General features: G+C 53.0%; 1 protein-coding gene across 1 annotated transcript in view; it reads right to left on the reverse strand.

Moving 5' to 3' along the window:
* Positions 1-3761: 3761 nt before the first annotated feature.
* The window catches only part of CUL4A (cullin 4A), a 41711-nt gene continuing 24741 nt past the window's right edge, over positions 3762-20731 (reverse strand). The window contains exons 11-20 of the mRNA XM_032314231.1: positions 19536-19728; positions 18131-18235; positions 17713-17823; positions 17547-17632; positions 17045-17152; positions 12318-12431; positions 11138-11243; positions 10781-10953; positions 6931-7083; positions 3762-5367 (exon numbers count right to left, since the gene is read on the reverse strand). Of these exons, the coding sequence (XP_032170122.1) occupies positions 5272-5367; positions 6931-7083; positions 10781-10953; positions 11138-11243; positions 12318-12431; positions 17045-17152; positions 17547-17632; positions 17713-17823; positions 18131-18235; positions 19536-19728 (1245 nt within the window). The 3' untranslated portion in view covers positions 3762-5271. The remainder of the gene's footprint in view (positions 5368-6930; positions 7084-10780; positions 10954-11137; positions 11244-12317; positions 12432-17044; positions 17153-17546; positions 17633-17712; positions 17824-18130; positions 18236-19535; positions 19729-20731) is intronic.

Genomic DNA, 20731 nt, shown 5'->3' on the forward strand with positions numbered 1-20731 from the left:
GCCCGGAAGGCAAATCAAGGGGAGACGGCACGGTGAGCGCACACAGCCACGGAGCCAGAGCTCCAGACTGCACGGCCCTTTACCAAGCCCGAGAGCCCAACAACCTGGAAACTGGGCCTCAGAGGCGCAGGACTAGATCCCGTGGCCATAAGACGGTCTGCCACTCAGCTCAGGCACTCAGGAAACCAGAAACAACTGTGCAATGCAAAAGCACACACAGCAGTGCACCCTGGGCAGGGTCGAGGGAGGCTGCAGGGCTCGTGCCGTCTGCGTAGCGTTTCTCCGAGAGCAGGAGGGACGTGGGACGTGCGCGGGAGGGTGAGCACTTCCCAGAACAGAGTCGGCGGGTCAGCACCCAGAACTCTGCAGGGAAGACTTCAAAAAAAAAAAAAAAGTTTTTAAAAATTTATTTATTTATTTATTATTATTATTTTTTAAAGATTTTATTTTTTTTATTTATTTGTCATAGAGAGAGAAGCGAGAGCAAGCACAGGCAGACAGAATGGCAGGCAGAGGTAGAGGGAGAAGCAGGCTCCCTGCCGAGCAAGGAGCCCGACGTGGGACTTGATCCCAGGACGCTGGGATCATGACCTGAGCCCAAGGCAGCCGCTTAACCAACTGAGCCACCCAGGCGTCCCCAAAAAAAAGTTTTTAGAAGAGATTTTATGGGGCGCCTGGGTGGCTCAGTGGGTTAAGCTGCTGCCTTCAGCTCAGGTCATGATCCCAGGGTCCTGGGATCGAGCCCCGCATCGGGCTCTCTGCTCAGCGGGGAGCCTGCTTCCTCCTCTCTCTCTGCCTGCCTCTCTGCCTACTCTCTCTCTCTGTCAAATAAATTAAAAAAAAAAAAAAGATTTTATGTATTTGATAAAGAGACAACCAGAGGGGGAACACCAGCAGGGGGAGAGGGAGAGGGAGACACAGGCTTCCCGCCGAGCAGAGAGCCCAATGTGGGGCTCGATCCCAGAACCCCGGGATCCCGACTCCAGCCGAAGGCAGACACTTAACGACCGAGCCACGCAGGCACCCTGGAAGACTGCAAAATTTGGGGGGAAAATGTCCCACAGGTTGGTTACAAAATGGCAGTGGACTTTGAAGCTGGACACTTAACAAAGCCTTCACAGTTCTTAGGAAACGACTGGGGCCTAGAGTTTTCTCGGCAGTCCAGTACCCGGAGCCGGAGACGGGCAGGGGTCCACAGGAGCCTCCCCCAGGCGCGCTCTCACAGGGTGTCGGGGCGGTGGGCAGGGCTGCGAGGGGCCCCGCCAGGCAAAGGCGGGTGCTTGGGACATGGCCCGCCCCAGCGACAGGACAGGACGCGACACGTTTCGTCAGCAGAGCAAGCAGAGGTGGCAGCAGAACACAAAGCCACCACCGGCGCGGTGACTGGGGTGGGGACTTGGGAGTGCAGGGCGTGCGGGCAGGAGCCGGGCGGTCTGGGCACCAAGTCCGGGTGCTGAGCCTTGGCTCCGGGGGGGTCTGTGACACCGCCACCGCCGGCAAGCATCTGGCGTCCACACAAAACATGCCAGGTCTACTAACACAAACACGTCAATGTACTAGTCTCCCGACCGAGCGCTCAAAGTGGGAGAGCGCGGTGGGGGAATCGCGGGCCTCGAGTTCCTGGTAGATTCTCCTGAGAAACAGCCAATTCAGGGATCAAGGAAATGGAGGTTCGGAAAATGACAGGAAGTAAATGACTTGGCCACAGGGCTGGGGCCCATGACGGGGGCCGGTGGGAGCACCACTCAGTTTTTCTTAATTTGTCATTAATCTTACTTAGGGTTGTTTGGACAGAAACCCCGACAGTACGAAGGGTACACGGTGCAGAGTCCGCTCTGCTCTGTCCCTTGCCCCCCAGGACGCCGCCTGCACTCCCTCACACGCACATGGCCACGTGCCGGTGGACACGGTGAATGCTGTGGTGCGACGGCGCCGGGGTGGGCAACTGCCTAGAACCGGAGGGGGTTGGGTTGAAGGTGTGGGCGACTCGGAAGCTGAGAGATGCTTTGCAGGTTTGCTGAGAGACTGTGTCCGCACATCAGCACCGAGGGCCCGCCCAGTCGGCCCCGCAGGGCTCCCCGCCGTGGCTGCCGGGACACCCCACGCTGCGACCTCTGCTGGCTCGGCGCTCACATCTGCACCGGGCCTGGCTCATCGGCTCCCGCGGGAGGAGCGGGAGGCAGGGGGGGCGGGCGGCGCACCTCCCTTCTCTTTCTCTTCTCCCCTTGGGCAGCAGGGGAGCGACCGGGGATGTCGGCCACGGGCCTGCGGGCGGCAGCCCCCCCATCCCGGTGGCGCCTCCCCACCCGCACGGCCCCCCAGGCCGTCCCCGGGCCTGGCTTTCCTGCAGCCCCGCACCTCTGGGCCCACCATCGCGGGCCCCTCGCCCTGGGCCTGGAGACGGGGTAGGAGGCGTCCCTTCCACTCACTGCCTCCTGCAGACCCTGGCTTCTCGGAAGCGCACACCTCCTGTCTAGGCCGCGGTCACCCCAGCGCCCCCGCCTCCAGCCGGACCCTTCCCGACACGCACAACTCCTCACCCGGCGGCCGGCCGTCGTGGAGTCGGCTCAACCCCAGGGGCAGACCCGGCGGCCGGCTCCTGCCCGCCTGGGTGGCAACCCCCGCCGCGCCCCCGGCTAGGACTCCTCTCTCCACCATGCTGCCCAAACCTCGGGGAAGCTCTGAACCAGTATGTCTCCAAAGGACCCCTGGAGCCCACCCTGGCTCCTTTCCGGAAATCGCAGCGGGTGGGCGCTCGCCGCACCCATCTCCTCCGCCGTCCCCCACTCCTCAAGCTCACGCGGAGCACGCCACCCTGCCGCACGGGCCGCTGGCCCACGCGTCCACCTCGGAGCCCTACCCCGCGCCTCGCGGACACACTGGTCCGCACGTGAACTTTCAGAAGGCCACGTGTCACTTGAGAAACGAACACGGAACTTAGTTCGCGGTTAGACGTTTCTCCAGTGAGAATTAGAAGAAAACGATCTCGTGCTTCCTCCTTCTATTTAAGGTCTCGTTTCTTCTAACACTGAACTCTCTGAGCTCCGGCACTTACGTCGGTGTCAAGGAGGGTAACCCGACTGGTTTTCTGGAGGCGGTGACTCAGCTCCTGCCGGACACCGCGCCCCCCCCGGTGCCGCCGCGCCCGGGCCTGCATCACTTACGGACGGCTCGGCGGCAGGCGGCCTCTGCGTGCCCGGAGCGTGTCGTGCCCTCTCCTGACACGACGCCAGGAAGGGTTTTCTCCTGCGACTCTGGGGTCCCCTGGTCTGTGTTCGCAGGTAAGGCCGTGTCGCACGCTCAGACGCCGCACAGACAATGTGAGAGCAGCCTCTGGCCCCTTCTTCAGGCTTTCTCTGCTCCCACGTCATTTAAACACGTTTCCCCGTTTGCCACCGGAAATTTCATCATCGTTCTGTGGCTACTGAAAACATGCCTTTCCGTTATATCTTGGCTTTCCTGCTAGTTGTGTGTTCTGATAAAAACTTGTTCTTTTCTTGGTCACCGATTTTTCTCTGGTTCTCTCAGATTTTCTGGGCTCACCACCTCTCCAGTTTTGTGGCCCTGCCCCCCACCCCCCGCCTTCCCAAACACCCTTTGCTGGGCCGCACTGGCCTTTCACTGCAACGACACCCTCGCCAACCCTGATTCGTGAGCGGACAGGTCAGCTCCACTCCTGAGAGGGCCGCCCCGCCTGCCCACTTCCGTGTTTCTCTGTCACCATCCTGGACGTGGACTTTGAGCTGCTTAACAGGAGAATGTGTCGTTTGCATACCACAAGTTTTATTAATGTAATTTTAAGGCCAATTAAACTAATTTTATTCAGAGTTAAGTCTACATTAAATTACAAGATTAACAATTTCTAGAGACAATGAACGTAAAATTTAAGAAGTAGAAATCTATTTGGTCTCTTACAGACCATGTAGTATAGAACAGACAAATGAAAATTTACAAATATAGAAATAATGATACTTCAAGAGTGAAGATTTTCACATGGAAACCCATAAGATGTTGTATTTTAAACACGCATGTTTCAAAAAGGGAGAAATTTTTAATAATTTAGCACAAAATTAAATTATATAAACTTGGTATATCCCAGAAAATATTGCTTTAAACACTTATACCATGATCAAAATTCCTTTGGTAGCTTTTAATCAAAATGAAACATGCTATTATGTAAAATATAAAGTACTTTTAAATGTTACCAGAAAAGTACCTTTGTTACAGTTACGGCACTAACACCCCTGCCCCTGCTCAGCCTCACCTATATACACACAACGTGAAACCAGGTGCCAACAAAATCCTTTTAATCTTTTGACAAAATAACCTCTGCTTCACAACAGCAAGATTGAAGTCTCCTAGAAAACTTTTTACAGTGGCCCCAGCACAGAGCGCAACGGCCGTCCCCGTGCAGGGCTGTGAAACCAAACTTTATTCGAGCAATTAAATCAAACAGCAGCTCCCCCGACGCAAAAACAGGGGCTGCTCGACGCAATCTGTACACACACAAGCACAACGTCCCCCAAGCCCCTGAACAGAAAATTCACAACAACTCCGTGGAAGGCGAGGAAAGGCGCGCGGGCTCCCGCGGCAGGCACGCCGGCCCGGCGCTGGCCTGGCACACGAGAGAGGTCTCACTGAGAAACCTCGCTCTGCTCAGTCATGAGAGCGAAAACGTATGGAAAATACAGGAAACAAACAGATGCCAGTTTGGGGCTGCATGATGGATGAGCCAGTGTCCGACGCCGACCGCTTCCTCCGACCGCTTCCTCCTCATGCTCGCCCGCGCAGGGCTCTCGTGTCTAACCGGCGTCCTGTCAACTGCGAGAGCCTGCCTTCAGGAGTCCGCCTGAGCCCCCTGCAGCCCGCAAATGCAGCCCGCAGGGTCTCTGCCGCTGTGCATTCATAATCACACACACACACGCACACACACACACAGGCCAAACCAAACCTTCAGCTTCCTGCCACAAGAGCAACATCTCACAAAGGAAACTCTTCTAACCAACATCTTCTCGTCCAATCGCAAGTCAACCTGCAACCGAGCAACAGAAACGATCTGCACGCCGAGAGAGTAAGAGGAGAACCGGAGGGAAAGTTACATATGTCGTTTGCAAACCCATGAACTTCGTAAAGGGCGACCCAAGAATCATCTCTTTTCCTTCTAGTCCCAGAGTCTCCGTGCTGGCTCCGTGTCAGAAGTCCTGGAAACAGCACGGTGGTGCGTCACTGCTCTGAAGGTACATTCTAGTGTCTTGCTGAGAGAAAAACACGTCAGGCCACATAGTGGTACTGATTCGGATTGTCCTTGTCTCTCTCCATATAGTCTCTGTCTATAAGAGATTCAATTCTCTTTTTCAAATCTCCAGGCTGAAAAAGAAAAGCAAAATGCCTCCATTATAGCAGCATTAAATTTACAAACAAAGGGAACAGAACGTATGCGAGAAGCACATGGTTACAAGCGTGTGCATGATTATAGGAGATGTACGTATCCATAGGTCAACGACCATTACAAGCCAATTACAAAATGAACCCAGTGTTAGTCCCTGCACTTCAAAGACAGTGCTAACATTCTCCCTCGATCCAAGTGCTCCCTGTGAATGGTCAGAGCAGGCCCTGAGGGGTCAAGGGGGACTGCGTTCTCGGCCAGCGCTCACGGACTCCCAAGCACGGCAGCCCCACTCTGGGGGCCACACGTTGCATTTGTTTGACGGGAAATCCGACGGCATCTTCCTCCTTTGTGAAGACGTGTCTCCCTAAGTCCCGTGCTGTGCGAGCGCGTCCTGGCAATCTATGCTTGGGCGGGGGGTGCCCCAGACCGCGAGTGCTCCCGTGCTGAAAGCAGACGATGGGCTTTGTGGCAAGGCTGCCTGGGAAGGGCGCCCCCGGCCCTGCTGTGGCAGGAAGCACACCTGTGACACATACGCACCAGCTTCCCCTGTGCAAGGGCACACGGTCCCTATCCAAGGCCTGGCCACCTGTTCAGCAACAGATCGTACATTCAGAAGACAAGGGGCCGCCACACACCCCGCCCCCCGTTCAGTCCTTTAACTGTGGGTCTCTCATCTGCAAAAGGGAACTGAAGCCCCGCATAGCTAGCGGCAGGAAAGGACGGCGCCCGCGGCAGGGTCTCGTGACCGTGGAGAACGTGCCGTCTCCGGTGGGCACAGCAGCCCTGTGCCCGCCGTGGGAGACCCCTGCAGCCACGTCGGCGTCTGCTCACTGAGCCATCTAACTGGGCCCCTCGGAGAGGACAGAGTCGGCTGCTCCTGTACCAGACCAGATGCCACGGGATCAGGGAGCCTCCACCCCTGAGGAACACGGGGCCGGCTAGGCGCAGGCGCACGGGAAAGCCAGGTCTCGGGAGGATCTCATACCTCTCCAGGTGGAGGCTCACGTTTTCAAGTTTTCCCTAATGCTTCCCTATCCGCTGGGACCCCACATACGCCCAGGACAGCTCTCAGTCCTGGACACGCGCACGGACAGAAGGGTTCAGGGTTGACTTTCTTATGCACAGAAACAAGAAGATATTATCAATACAGAAACGCTCTGGTGCTTGTCGCTGCTGAGTAAATGAGCTGTCTGTGGGATCTCCCTGGGCATAATCTGGAGAGCCACACTACTACTGAGAGACACCGTCTGGAGCTGTGCCACAGGCCTCCCCCCCCGCCCCCCCCCGGCAAGTACAACATCCCTGCAAGGGCGAGTGTTAGCGATCTCTCATTCCTGCGACGGTGACGGACAGCATTTGGGATAAAGACTCTGCTGTCCTCACCTGCCTGTTTTTCGACACTTGGTGGACGCACAGGTGGGTCTGTGCAGAAACGATGCCCCGTGATGCGGGACAAATGAGTCTATGGTGTTAAGAACGGAACACGCCTTTCCAATGTTCAGCACGACACGATACTTTTCATTAAGATAATATCCACTTACCTTTACTGGAAATTTCAGCTGATTGTACAATTCAGAAACTAGAAGGTTATGACCAAGAGTCTTTCTCATCTTCATTATCCTGACGATAGCCGCGTCGATCTGATACTGTCTGTCCTGGAACACGCGCTCCGTGGTGCTGACCTGCTCCTCCACCTGCACACGCGGACACACGACGGGTTATTTCAGAGTGTGGAGTTGGAGGAGAAACTTCTGATGCAAAGAAAGGCCAACCTTTGGGTAAATCCTGTTGTTACGCTAGCAAAACCTAGCTTCCCAAGGACAAGACGACTTCAACCAGACCTTCAAAAATAAAGTTATATTTCCCTCACAAAAAAGCTACAAAACACTATATAAATCCTACATATTCTGGATTAGATCCAGTAGCACAGTAAAAACAGCACAACAACTATCAGAGATGGCTCCAGAAATGACAGCTTTGCTCTTCATCCGGAAACCCACTACGGAAACTGAACATCTTCTTGATCTAAAACACATGTTAACATATAAGGAACAATTAAAAAAAAAACAAAACCTCAACAGGATAAAAAGTTGGGTGATGGACATTGGGGAGGGTGTGTGGCTATGGTGAGTGCTGTGAAGGGTGTAAGCCTGACGAGTCACAGACCTGTACCCCTGGGGCCAATAATACATTATAAGTTAATTAAAAATAAAACAGAAAGTTATTTCAGAGGCTCTAGCTATGCACTAAGAGAACTTTACTGAAGAGGAGAAGACACATAATAATTCTTTGTAGATGAGCTATAAACCCAAACACCCAAGAAAATCAACTGAAGAACGACCGAAGACCATGAGAACTCTGTAAAGGGGCTGGAAACCAGATAAAGACGCGAAGACAAACGGTGCTCACGGACACGTGTGCGCAGAATGTGCACCAGCGCGAGGGTCAGCGCTGTACGGGCCCTGCCTGCCTGCAGCCCTCAGTGCCTCCCCCGGCCTTCATGAGTGTGACCTGCCTCTCCAGGCCTCACCCAGCTCGGCTCTGCCTTTGGCAGGAAAGCCTTCCCTGACCCTCGGGACTAGACCGGCCTTCCTGGACTTCTCAGTCATGACTCTGACCTCAAGTCTAACAAGCTCATTGGAACGTAATCATCTAGCACCTGTTGGCTCAAAGTTCCCCGAGACAGACACTTGGTAAGAATGTGTTATTGTTAACAGATGAATTCTCTGTGCTTCACAGAGGACCTGGCCCAGAGAAGGTGCTTGGTATTTGTAGAAAAATCCCATGAAGAGAAGAGATTTATATCCATATATATACAAACACAAATATAAATCAGACTTAGTATGATAAAAACGAAAACTGGAAATTTTAATGTAATGCACTCTGATTAAAAAATGTCCGTGTTCTTATTCAGAGGGCTTAGACAAAGTAAAATTACTCTCAAGCTCCCTGGGAGAATATGTTTATAGGAACAGACACATTCATTAAAAGAATTTTGAGTGCTGGTCTTAAAACAGATCAATCAATGTCGCAGAACACAATTGAGAAACTGACCCATAATATGTAAACTTAATAAATAAAGGGGACAATTCAAATAAGTTGTCAAAGAACTGTATTTTCAATCCATAGTTTTAGAACAGGAAAAGTAGTTAGATTGCTTTTTGATATTAAAGTAATTTCTACATTGCCCAAAGAAAAACTTAAATGTAAAAACTACCAGAAAAATACAAGTAACTATTTTTTAAATGTTGGGGTAAAGGAAGGTCTTTTTTCCTAGGCATGACCCCCCAGGTCTAAAACCATGAAAGCAAAGACTATACTTAAGAACTTAAAAACTACGATGTGGGGGGAAAAAATCTCAGAAGACAAAAGTGTCACAAATGATAAAGGGTCAGTCTCTTTAATATACACGGACATTTACTAGTGAGAACGAATACGCCAGCAAACGTGCCAGTGACTTGAACAAGGGATTAAGTAGACACAAATACCAACGGCTCACCATGGCGGCCGCAGCAACAAAGCGCCGACAGGTGCTCAGCCAGGAGGCTTTGTAAACACTGCGCTAATTCACACAGCCTGTGGTCGTATTAGGTCTACTTTAAAAGATGAAGACTTGGGGATCAGAAAGACTACGGAATTTGCACAAGCCATGAAGTGCACAGAGACGCCCCAGTTCGAGCTAAGGCGGCCGGCCGGGTGGGCAAAGGCGGGCGGAGGGAAACCGGCCTCCGCGAAGCTGGACGCCGGAATCTGGTCAAAGTCCTCCAGACTTGCATTCGGCAAAGGCTGGTCAAACTAACAAAAGTACACATTCTTTGACCCTGTAATTCAACAGGGACAATTTTGTTTTATTATTTTATTTTCTTAGATTTTAAAAATTTACTTATTGGACAGAGAGAGACAGTGAGAGAGGGAACACAAGCAGGGGGAGAGGAAGGGGAGAAGCAGGCTCCCCGCTGAGCAGACAGCCCGATGCGGGGCTCGATCCCAGGACCCTGAGACCGAGACCCGAGCCGAAGGCAGAGGCTTAACCCACGGAGCCACCCAGGCGCTCCCCAGGACAATGACTTTAGACTGAAGAAACAAACAGGCACAGAGGAATCTCTGTGCCAGGATGTTCCATGGAACGTTATTTCCAGTGGAGACGGAAGGAACTTACATGCCTTTCAACGCGGCTTTGTCGAGCTCCCACAGATTCACACAACCAACTAATCTGCTTCCATGAAAACCCAAGTCCTGACACGGCAAGAAGCCCACAGTAAAGAGTAAAAACGGGTTACAAAATGCTACATACCAATGGCATACACAGAGTGATCCCATTAGAACAAAGATGATCTATTTACGGCACCGGAGAAAGCTGCACAAGTGCAAGCCGAAGCGGCAGGAGAGGTTATCTCAAGGGGAGCCGGAGCACAGCGCCACTTTGAAATCTGCACTCTAACACGGTGCACCTTCTACTCTATCAGAAATCCCTAATATTAAAAAAGATGGATCAAAGGACATATGCATTTACATCTTTAACAAGTATGTCAAGTTGCCCACTAAAAGCATCTTTCAAGACAAAAACATAAAGAGAATGCCTGTTTTCTCACATACTTGCCAACTCTGGATATTATCAAACTTTTAAACATTTCCTACATTGACAGATGAAAAGTGGAATAAATTCCAATTAAAAACAATGACTGATGAGAATGAGTATCTTTTATATAGTTTACTGGCCTCTCGCGTTTCTGTGTGATCTCAACTTACTTCCAACTGGGCCCTACCCAGACACCCGCAGGCAGGTGACACAGTCAGTGTCTCCACCTGGGAAGCCCCTGAGACCAACGGAAGCTGTCCTGACACTGTCTGAGGCGACCTCGCACCTTCACAAGGCCACTCCGCTCACACACACGCCCGGGGGCCAGCTGGACACCCCGTTCTGTACGTGGGAAGCAGGGGTGCCGCTGCCTTCCTGGCCTGCGTGCGCGACAACAGCCCCGGGGCGTGAGGGCGACCGCGTCAGGAAGGGCCTGAGGGCAGCGGCGCAGACCCTGCTCCGGACGTGAGACAGCTGGTGTCTCGTGGCAGCCGCAGACGCCGCACCCGCACAGACCGCAGCCGCCATGTCAGCGGGCCCGCGACACCCACGACCCTCTGCACTTCCTCCCCAGGCCCTGGCCGAGGCCGAGGCTGAAGGGCGCTGGGCGCAAATAAGAAGGCAGAGCGGTGGGGTTTTGGACACGAGCTCTCGACGCCGACAGAACCCGCCCGGAGGATCTGTTACCGCACTCTACACGCGCTTGTCTCACGTCCAGCCCGACCACGAACCACCAAGTGAACCGGTGCCACACCAGGGCGCACGACCAGGACCGTGGGCACCGGGGCCCCCGCGAGGAAGTTCGTACGTACGGTCTCCTTCATCTGGATCTGGTTGATCTTTATCCGGAACAACTTGTGCTTGAACTCCCCGTTGAACGTGAACGTGTCCCCATCTTCCACCTCCTTGCCTTTCGGACTCTTAACCAGAACTCGGGCTTTGCCACAGGCCAGGGACTGTAACGTCCTTCGCAGCTCACTGTCCTCTGCATGGGGAGAAAACCAGGCGGCGGCCGCCGTCAAAGGGAAGGAGACTCAGCAGGAACGAAGGAGCCGCGCTCTCCGTGTGGCCGGCAGAGCCCGAGCCCACATCCTCTCTTACACGAACACAGGTTTTCACAACAAGGACATGCAGAAACCACGCGTTCATCCAGACAGCAGGACTCTTACCTATCCCCGTGGCCATTTTTATTTCTTCAAAGCTGAACGCATCCCCTTCGTTGAACATGAGAAGCACCAGCGTCTGGAAGAGGGACACTTGGAACTCCTTCTTTCCCTGAAAGAAGACGGGCACGGCGCGTGAAGCTGGGCCTTGGGCCTCACAGCATCTCCCGCTTCTGTTCACCAAGTCCCCGCGGCAGAGGCCTGCACGCACACGCACACGCTGAGCACGCACGCTGAGCGAGCACGCACGCAGGGAGCTCCAGGCGGAGGAAAGCTGCAGGGCTGTGGGGGAGGGTCAGCTGTGCGGAGGCAGGTCAGGGTATGTGTGATTTACACGTCGTGTACATATGTTTGCCTCATCTGCAGGATACAATGCATGAGTACGTTGTAACAGCAGCAAAGCAGAAATTTTGTCAAGTCTTTGCTTAGTGTATTCCATCAAATCTTATTTACAGAACTGAAGTCACCCAGTAACATGAAGGCACCGTTTTGTGACCGCTTCTGTCATCATGGTACGCACTTTCCTCTCCTATCGCGTTCCCTTTAATACTGGCACTGAAACAGACAGGCGTATTCCCTGCTCTGTGCAAACGTCCTGTTAAGAGGAATTTCCAGAACCGGCACTACTGTGACAAGGCCTGTGACGTCAGAGGCTGGAGAGGCGCTGCCAACGACCCTCCCAAACGCTCCCACGCTCCCACTAGTGAGAGGTGCTGCTCCTTGAAGTTTTAGCCTTGATCAATTCTGCACTTAAAATGTGGTATTTTACTGCATTTTAAGACATAGCCCTTTCACTTGCAGAGAAGTAGAACATATTTTCATCGAACTCGATTTTCTTGGCCTTGCTTTCACGAGCTCTTTGTAAAGCAAAGGATGCTTCGCGGACTTGCGTGTCATCTTCGCAGAGGCCGTGCCCGCTTCTCTGCTGTGCCGGTTCTGGTCCGCGTGCCGCCCGGCCAGCTGCCCTTTGCTCCTTTTTCAGTTAGGCGAACGCCTTTCTATTTTTATTGATATCTTATTGACGTTTATTGATTAGAGAATTAACCCTTCAAGTATTTCATTCTCTTGACCCAGAAAAGCCAGTGCTGTTATACTGACCTTTCGTTTGTTACTGAAGCTCAACCACAATTTAAAAAATGCTAATAACATGTTTATAAAAAATAAGTGAACCAGACAAAGAACTTACTTCCTTAAACTCTGCTTTGAGAACAGCATGTCCCAGCGTCGTCTGCCACTGAAGTTTCCGACCACTGTGCTTTCCGAGATAAAACGTCTTAAATACTTCCTGAAGTTTAACCATCTGCCAAGTGCAGGAAAACAACACATGTAATCACAGTCACACCGCCATCGAAGACCACGGCCTGTGCAATTCACAGAGTTCTTACAGCTTTTCTCAGCGGAAGAGAAAGATCAGCTCTGTATTCTGACCGCCGTGGTTCCGGGCTCACCTACGGCGCTTGGAGCTGTGCGCCGTCCGGCACACCAGGGTCTCCTCCTGCCTGCGATGCTGCCGGAAGTGGTACCTGATGGGCGCACAGGCCGCGCTCGGCAGCGCCCACACTGCACACTGGGCTCCCCCAGGCCGTGGCAGAGACGTCAGCACCACCAGCGACAGCCCCAGAGACGCTGGCCACAGGCCCCGCGGCCGCACCAGCTCCCGGTGCTCCGCCCACACCCCCCTGCAGGGCAGGGCTGGGAGAGGCGGGGCGCCTGCTCGCGGCCTGCGTCCGTTTCTGTCCTTACTTCCGAGGATCTCCTCACACCTTCCAGACATTCTCCCGGTCCGTCACCGCTGTGACCCCGCTTCCAAGCTCCGGAGCCCTCCTCCTCGTCCAGGGGTCCGTGCGGTCGACACCCGGCACCCCACTCTTCCTAACAGACAAGCTCTCTTAAGTCCCCGACAGCGCTTCCACACGTGCTTTCTGAGGTGCCAGACGCCCCCCCGCCCTCTCTGTGCTCGGGTCCCTGGATGTGCCCCGCTCTGCCCAGGACAGCCGAGTGCTACTTCAGGCTGCAACTAGCGGATGACCCTGACTAGCAGCTCTGCACGGACGGCAGACGGCGGCCGCCCCTGCCCTCCAGGACACTCATCGCTTAGACCGCCGTGTCTGTCTCACGTCCGTCCTTCGGAGCCTTCCTTGGTTGGTCTCCCGCCCACCCCGGCCCCCGGGGCACCGTCAGTTTCTGGCCCTCCGTGTCAGCCACTTGGCTCATTCCGTTGTCAGCGTCCTTGGCTGCTTCCCAGTTCCAAGGAGCAAGAGTGAACCCCCCCGAGGCTAGCCAAGGTCCCTCCATCTGAACCGCTGACCGCGCCGGCCTCTCCTGGCCTCCTCCACTTGACTCGGCGCACCGCGCCATGCCCCCCCGGGCTTCCAGGGGGAACCCACCGCCACGCCCATCACCTGTGAGAACGCCTTCCTCACGCGTCTTCTCTGGCTGCTCTTGCCTCTGGCAGCAGTCACAACGACTGGACAGGGGCCCAGGGGCAGGGCCGCACTGCCGCACGGCAGGCATGAGGGAGTGAACGCACCCCAGCTGCACTCCTCCTGTGCGTTCCCTCCAAGACACGACGCCCACCGGCTTCGTACCCACGCGGCAAACCTGTCCTCACGCTTCGAAACTATCACCCAAACCCATTACCTGTCGTCAACGTCAAATCCCAAACGTGACTGTCATTTCGTTTCTAATTTTTCTAGTATGTATCTGAAAGGCAGCGACTCTGAGATCATGCATCTGATACCGTACGACCCCCAAACAAAATAAGCCAGTCCAGTGACACGCTTCTTACAAACGTTTTCCCGGAGATTAACTCCCGGCAGCAGTAAGAAGAGTGAGAGGCTAGCGGCTAATTCTGGGTGACTACTGTGTGCCGGTTACAGCCCCAGGATCAAAATGGACCAGAGACCTACATGTGGGAGCTACGACCACAAAGGCCTCAGAAGAAAACATACGAGTGCATTTCCATGACCCTGGGCTGGCCATAGTTCTTAGATAGGACATCAAGAAGTAACAACAGAAAAACAGATCAGACTCTACCAAAATTCTAAAACTCTGTGCAAAAATCACTATTAAAAAAGGAAAAAGACAGCTTACACAATGGGAGAAGATATCTGCAAATTGCACACCTGATAAAAGACGCAGTGTCCAAATACATAGAGAACTCTGGCGATTTAGCAACAGGAAGGCAGGTTACACAGTGTCAAGACAGGCAAAGGACTCGCACAGAGGGTTCTTCCAAGAGCGACAGTGGCCAATGAGCACGGGAAATGCCACTGAACAGTTTCGTTATTCATTAGGGAGAAGCAGAACAAACCAAAATGAGACACTGCTTCTCTGCCGCTACGGCAGCTAAATGACGAATGTGGACACGGATGTGGAGACGCTGGAGGCCCGTGTGCCTCCGCCAGGAGTGGGAGCGGAGCGGCAGCCGCCGCAGAAACTGGGGGATGAGAGCCTTCACGCGAGCCGGCACTTCTGCTCCTAGGCGTGGACCGCAAACGAACTGAAAGCAGGGACCCTGTATTTCCACGCCCGTCACAGCCACGACACCTGCAGAGGCCAAAAACCAAAAACAACTCCAGTATCCGTGGACGGACGGACAGATGGATGGACGATACGTGGTCTATAACACCCTGGAGTATCGCTCAGCCCTAAAAAGGAAGGAGGCTCGAAACGAGCTGCAGCACGGACGGGTCTTGAAAACAGGAAGCCAAGAGGAAGCAGCCCAACACAAAGGCCACAACGTGAGATTCCAAGGATGTTAGTTCCAGAACAGGAGACCCAGAGATGGAGGGCCGGTGGGAGCCGGGTCTGGGCTGGGGGGCGGGGACAGGAGGGAGCGCGACGGCCGCGGGCTCTGTCCGCAGTGAACTAGAAGGTGCCTCCCAACTGCACAGCTTAAAGCCCTAGACTGTAGGTACACGTCACCTCCAACTGAGTTATTTCACTCATATTGTAGGCGTATTTTCTAAAAAGGCAGAGTATGGCCAGCCTCAAACATCTTTTGCTAGGAAACGAAAAAGTACTGAAAAAAACACACAAGCATGTAGAAGGACAAAGGGCCTGTAAGAGGGCCAGCCAGACGCGGGCCAGCGTGAACGTCGAGGCAAGTAACCAGGGGTCCGTGAGTTCGTACAGATAAAGACCGAGAAAGCCACTGCTCGTCAAGGTGAAAGTGGCCTCAGGCAGGAACTGCCCAGCAGGAGAGTCTGTGGGGAAAGAAGAGTATCATCTTCCCGCAGATTTTCAAAATTACAAAAGGAAACATACTAATCAGTCGAGACACCAGCGAACACTGTAATCCAATGACAACGTGAACCACCACCGACAGACGGGGGGGTCAATGGACAGCAGAGGCCTCCTGCCATAGCGCCGAGCAAACCCGGGTGCGATTCTGGCTGGACACGCATGGCCGAATCGCATCACAGGCCACACAGAGACAATTCAAGAAAACGGGAGCCTCAGGAAAGAAAGATGATGGTGCAGGGGTGACGGAGGAGGGAGGCAGCAGCTAACTGGGCAGGGTCTGGACAAAACAGGACAGGGCTCCCCACGGGACAATCACTAGAGCAGTATCGGGGGTCTGACCCGGCAACATGCCCACCGAGGTATTAGGGGCAGGAGCCCGTTTCTCGCACGGGCAGGAGCGTGCCGCACTTCCACGTAGAGAGAAGGAGCGCCGGTGGCAGGGCTGGAGACACGGGAAGTCACTTCTGGGGACCCTTCAAACTATTCTTGCAAAGTCCGTCCAAATCTTCACTTACCTCAAAATAAGAAGCAAAAAACTCGGCAGCATCCCAAGAGGCACAGCCTGGTGGACCCACCCAGCCGGCCTGCTGCACAGTGAGGGGGTGAGGGGGAAGCGAGGTTTGCTGCACGGGGCTCCGTTTGGGGTATGACACACAGAGGCCCTGGAAAATGTGGCAGCTGGGGAGGCAGGGGGTGCGTGGCACCTACAAGCAGCTTTGGACACAGCCTCTGCACCTGCAGACACAGTCGCACTCCCCACAGGGCGGGGATGAGAGCCATCTGGGGTGCTGAGCCCGGGAGGTCCAAGTGTGCCCAGGCTCAGGGATGCACAGGCTAGAGTCCGAGTGCCTGCGTGGGCCGAGAAGGGAGCTGAAGGGCTCTGGGACCGTCAGTGTCTACAGCAGAGGCAGAGGACAGGCAGAAGACAGTGTGTAAACTGGTGCGACGCCAGTACTTCAACAATAAATTAAAAACAAACTAAAAACGAAAACCACAAAGGCAACCAGTAGGGTGAGAAACAAGAAAATCCTGGAAGACATGGTCTTGGAAATAGCACAAGCAGCCCTCAGAGGGACTGTTTCCAACCGGGGCTCCCAGCTCCCACAGCTCCCACAGCTCCTTTCTGGCCTTTCCAGAAGGTCCTCGTCCCTCCTCTTTTTACTTCCGGAAACACACCAGAAGCGGCCCTCTTCCCTGTCACCTGGTATTAATAATTAACGGGGCCGACTTCAAGTACCCGAGCTCAGGACCCTCCTTCCTACCTGCAAATCCCCAGCAGGCCCACAGCTGTGGCTAACCCACAGATCCCTGAGCAGTGGTGCCCACGAGACCCGCCGGGTTGACCCTGGGACGAAGGACAACCAGCAAGTACTGCCTCCTAGCGCCTGTGCTGCTGCCTTCTCCCGGGTCAGCCAGGGGACTCGGGGGGGGGGGAGGGCAGGGACAGAAGGAGCTGGACAGGGACACAGGCAGTCCCTGAGCATCGCTGCTTTCCAGAGACTACAAGGACACTGGATCTTTGAGGGCACGACTTAAAAATCCTCTCATTCGGTATCTGGTGAGAGACAACACGTCTGAGCCTGGCTGACGTGCAGGATGTCCATGGCGCTTTGGTGGCGCTGACGTACATACGAACACAGGGCAGACCCTCTCTCAGACACTCGCCTCTGGCGTTAAATGCACCTCCATGGGCGTGTACGTTGGCCAGTAGCCCATCGTAAGTATGTTCACGGTCAGATCTATGGAGCCTGGCTCGCTCTGGTTCTGCATGTACTGAAACAAAACAAGATAAAGTAAGTATTGTAGAATATCATCAAAAACAACGAGTTCGTGAAAAGGTAAACGGTGTAATTTTCAAAATACAGCTCAACACGCGTTTGTATTTAGTCCTAAGGACACGTTCCACTGAAGCCACAGAACACTTGTTCCAAAGTCACTTGGGATATTTTTCCTGCTTTTCTGGTTAGGTTACCAACACGGGATGCTATTGCACTTAAGTCCTATTTTTGTTAATGAATTTTTAGGGATTATTCTTCTTTTCCATTTTGAATTTAAGTGACTCACACGCGTGAGACACGAGGTGTCGTTCTGAAGGCCGCGGGCCTGACACAACGTGAATGGGACTGCTTACGCACAGCTGTTCTACTTGAACGAAAATATAGCTTGCCTGCTTAAACTGGACCATGATGTCCTTGGAGAGCTCCATGTCCTTGAACATGCCTTCCAGCTTGCTGGTGAAAGCGGCGCCGCACTCTGGGGCACAAGCAGAGAGCGTGAGTGGCACCGGGCACAGGGTGCGGCGCCGCGGCGGACGGGCCTGGCCCCACACTTACCATGCTTTAGCTTGGACAGCATCGATTTCTCAGCATCTACTGAGGCACTTTTCCCAACAAGAAGTCTTTTTGCCAAATCCTTTTTATAAAATGCTTCAAAGACATCTTTCCCTATTTGTAACCAAATGAGAACAACATAAGACATCAGACAGTCAACACGCCAACATTCCCTCCGACTGTGGGACGTCTAGGCACTGGCTCTGCGGCTCTAACTCGGAAGCCTCCCCGGGCGCTGACCCCAGAGAGCACGTGCACGGCCATCGATGGGCGGCCGTCCCTCCACCCCCTGTGCTAGTGCCGAAGTGGAAATGTCTCGGGCAAGTCTTCGCCAGGAAAGGCGGCCCCAGACAGAAGTCTGGACAGGTAAGCTCCCCTCCATGCTGAGTGTTAACAGCCACAACGTGGGGGCGCGTCTCACCGTGGATGAACCTGAATATGATCATGACCTTGTCAAGAATCCTCTCCAGCTCCTCGTCCGTGGCTTCTTTATTACCCGCTCTCAATTTTGAATCAACATGCTTTGCTGTGAGATCAAGAGCTTAAATTATCTGAAGAACTGATACACTTTCTAATTACAGAAAAAGAACATCGTTAACTTCCATACACAAACAGCAGGTGGCAGCACTGGAACCTCTCCAAAATAACACTGATAAGAGACAAAAGGTAGACAATCTGATTTTCTAAGATAAGTACTCTCAAATCAGGTGAGAATAAATACTTGAATCACATGCCTGGGCTCCACAACACCACCACTGCAGAAACCGGAATGGCCTGCCTTTGAGGACCGGCATCCCTGAGGCCGCACGGATCAACCACCGGACGGGGCTTGGCCAAGAGCTGAATATTGGTCTTTGGAGAAACCACAATCCATAAAGTGGTATAAAGGCCAAACCGAACTGCCTTGTGAATTTCTTTTGTTGCTTTTTTTTTTTTTTTTTTAAGATTTTCTTACGTAATGCCTCTGTTCAGAATGAGGCTCGAACCCACAACCCCCAGATGCAGAGTTGCACGGTCCACCGTCTGAGCCAGCCAGGGGCCCCTCTTGCTGCTGCTTCTATTAGTTTTTTCTTAACAATTTTTTATTATCCAATACCCTGAACACACCCAGAGGCAGAAACCGCATGATGAACCTCCGTTCCCATCACACACTCTCAACAGTAGTAGGAAGCCCAGTCCCGAATCACTGCTTTTACTCTCTCTCTCTCTTTGCTCTCCACCTAAAAAGTTTCACTGACTGGCCTACAAATCCTGAAATATGACAACGTAATTAAATAAACTGATCATTTAAAAACGGTTTCATCTTAAACCATGTTATCTTTTAAGACCTCATTCGATTTTATCCTACTTTAGTCCCGATGTGAGGACACAGAGGTCGGGACTGAGTATATCTTCATGCTGAATGCGCTCCACAGATCAGTCAGGTCACCCTCACGACCCTGAGACGTGGGAGTCGAGCAAATCCTCCTCACCCAGTTTCTGGGCACAAATTGCTTGCTGTAATCACGACAGAACCAAACACTGTGTTTTTGCCAAACACAGCCCTGGAGCTGCTAGTGCAGGACGTGCACGAGAGTACAGTTTTGTCCCTTCCTTCTGTGACGTCAAGCTTCATCTTTACAAAGTTACTACTGTGCTCACCCCCACAGAAATGTCACATGCTTAATACAAACGTAATGCACACGTTTTTAAAAACGAGTGTCCCAATGCGGTGTAACACCTCCCCTCCTTAAGAGGAGCTTAAACATTTGGGGAAAAAAAACATCTGCTTGAGTTCTGCCTTATTTTCCTGTATTTAAAAACCGCGTGGAAGGCTGTTTTCCTACCTATCAGCTCCGCGGGCTTATTCGGCCTCTTGTTGATGAACGTCTCAAAGGATTCCTTCATCAGGTTGATGAACTTCTCATTCCTCTGGAAGCACACTTCTATCACATGGTCTACCCGGTCCTTAAAATCCAGCAGATCCTGCACCATATCTTTGTCTTTCTCAGGATTGATCACAATTGTTGTCCCAAAAGTCTACAAGAACACATACACAAACTCATCCACAGGCAATGGTAACACACTTCTGCTCTCAATCATGATACTTTCATGTAAATTAATTACTGTTGGTGTTGATCACCAAGCAATTTCAAGTTTCACAGATTCACCCCACGTTCAAAAGACTAAGCAAATATACAATTAATGCTTCAGTGTTAGAATTCTGCTTCTGGAGAATTTATCAATTAGTGTGCACAGTTTTTATTTACTTATTTTTTTTTCAAGAGTTTATTTATTCTTATTTAAGAGAGTGAGAGAGAGCTTGAGGGGGGTAGGGGCAGAGGGAGAGGCAGACTCCTGCTGAGCAGGGAGCCCAATGCGGGACTCCATCCTGGGACTCCAGGATCACCGCCTGAGCCAAAGGCAGCCACTGAACCAACTGAGCCCCTCTGGCGCCCCAGTATCCACTGTTTTTAAAAAACCTTTTACATATGAATTCCTCAATCAGAAGTCGCCATCAACCCCACACACCCACTTGGGACTTCCTGACTGCAGAACTCCTTCTCCCCCACTGCCAGCCAGCAAGAGCTCAGCTGTTAGCCTGCACCTCTAGCCCAAACATGCCCTATCCAACATGTAACGGCTGCCTGAGGCATGCACACCCCAAGAGCACAGATCATGCGAGTCCAAGTCCTGCTTCGTGTGTCTACGAAGACAGAGACAGCAGCTCCAAGTGCAGGGCCCGTGCCCAGCCGCGGGCCAGCAGACCGGGACGAACTGCCTCCCCTCTGAGGAATGGAGCCCGAGAACAATCAGCAGGCTTGCCAGCACGGAGAGGTCCTCTGCCAGACAGAGCCCTGCCCTCCAGAGGAAGGTGACCTTGCCACACCAACCGCCCTTCCTAGAGCATGGTCCCGTCCGGCCCCCTCCTTGCCTATAAAAGTCTGCTGGACCGCACAGCTCTCCGGGGCTCCTTTCTACTGCTGGATGGTTTGCTGCCCAGTTCATGAATCCCCAAATACAGCCAATGAGATCTTCAAAA

Source organism: Mustela erminea, chromosome 15, assembly GCF_009829155.1.
Source record: "Mustela erminea isolate mMusErm1 chromosome 15, mMusErm1.Pri, whole genome shotgun sequence".
Taxonomy (NCBI): Eukaryota; Metazoa; Chordata; class Mammalia; order Carnivora; family Mustelidae; genus Mustela; species Mustela erminea.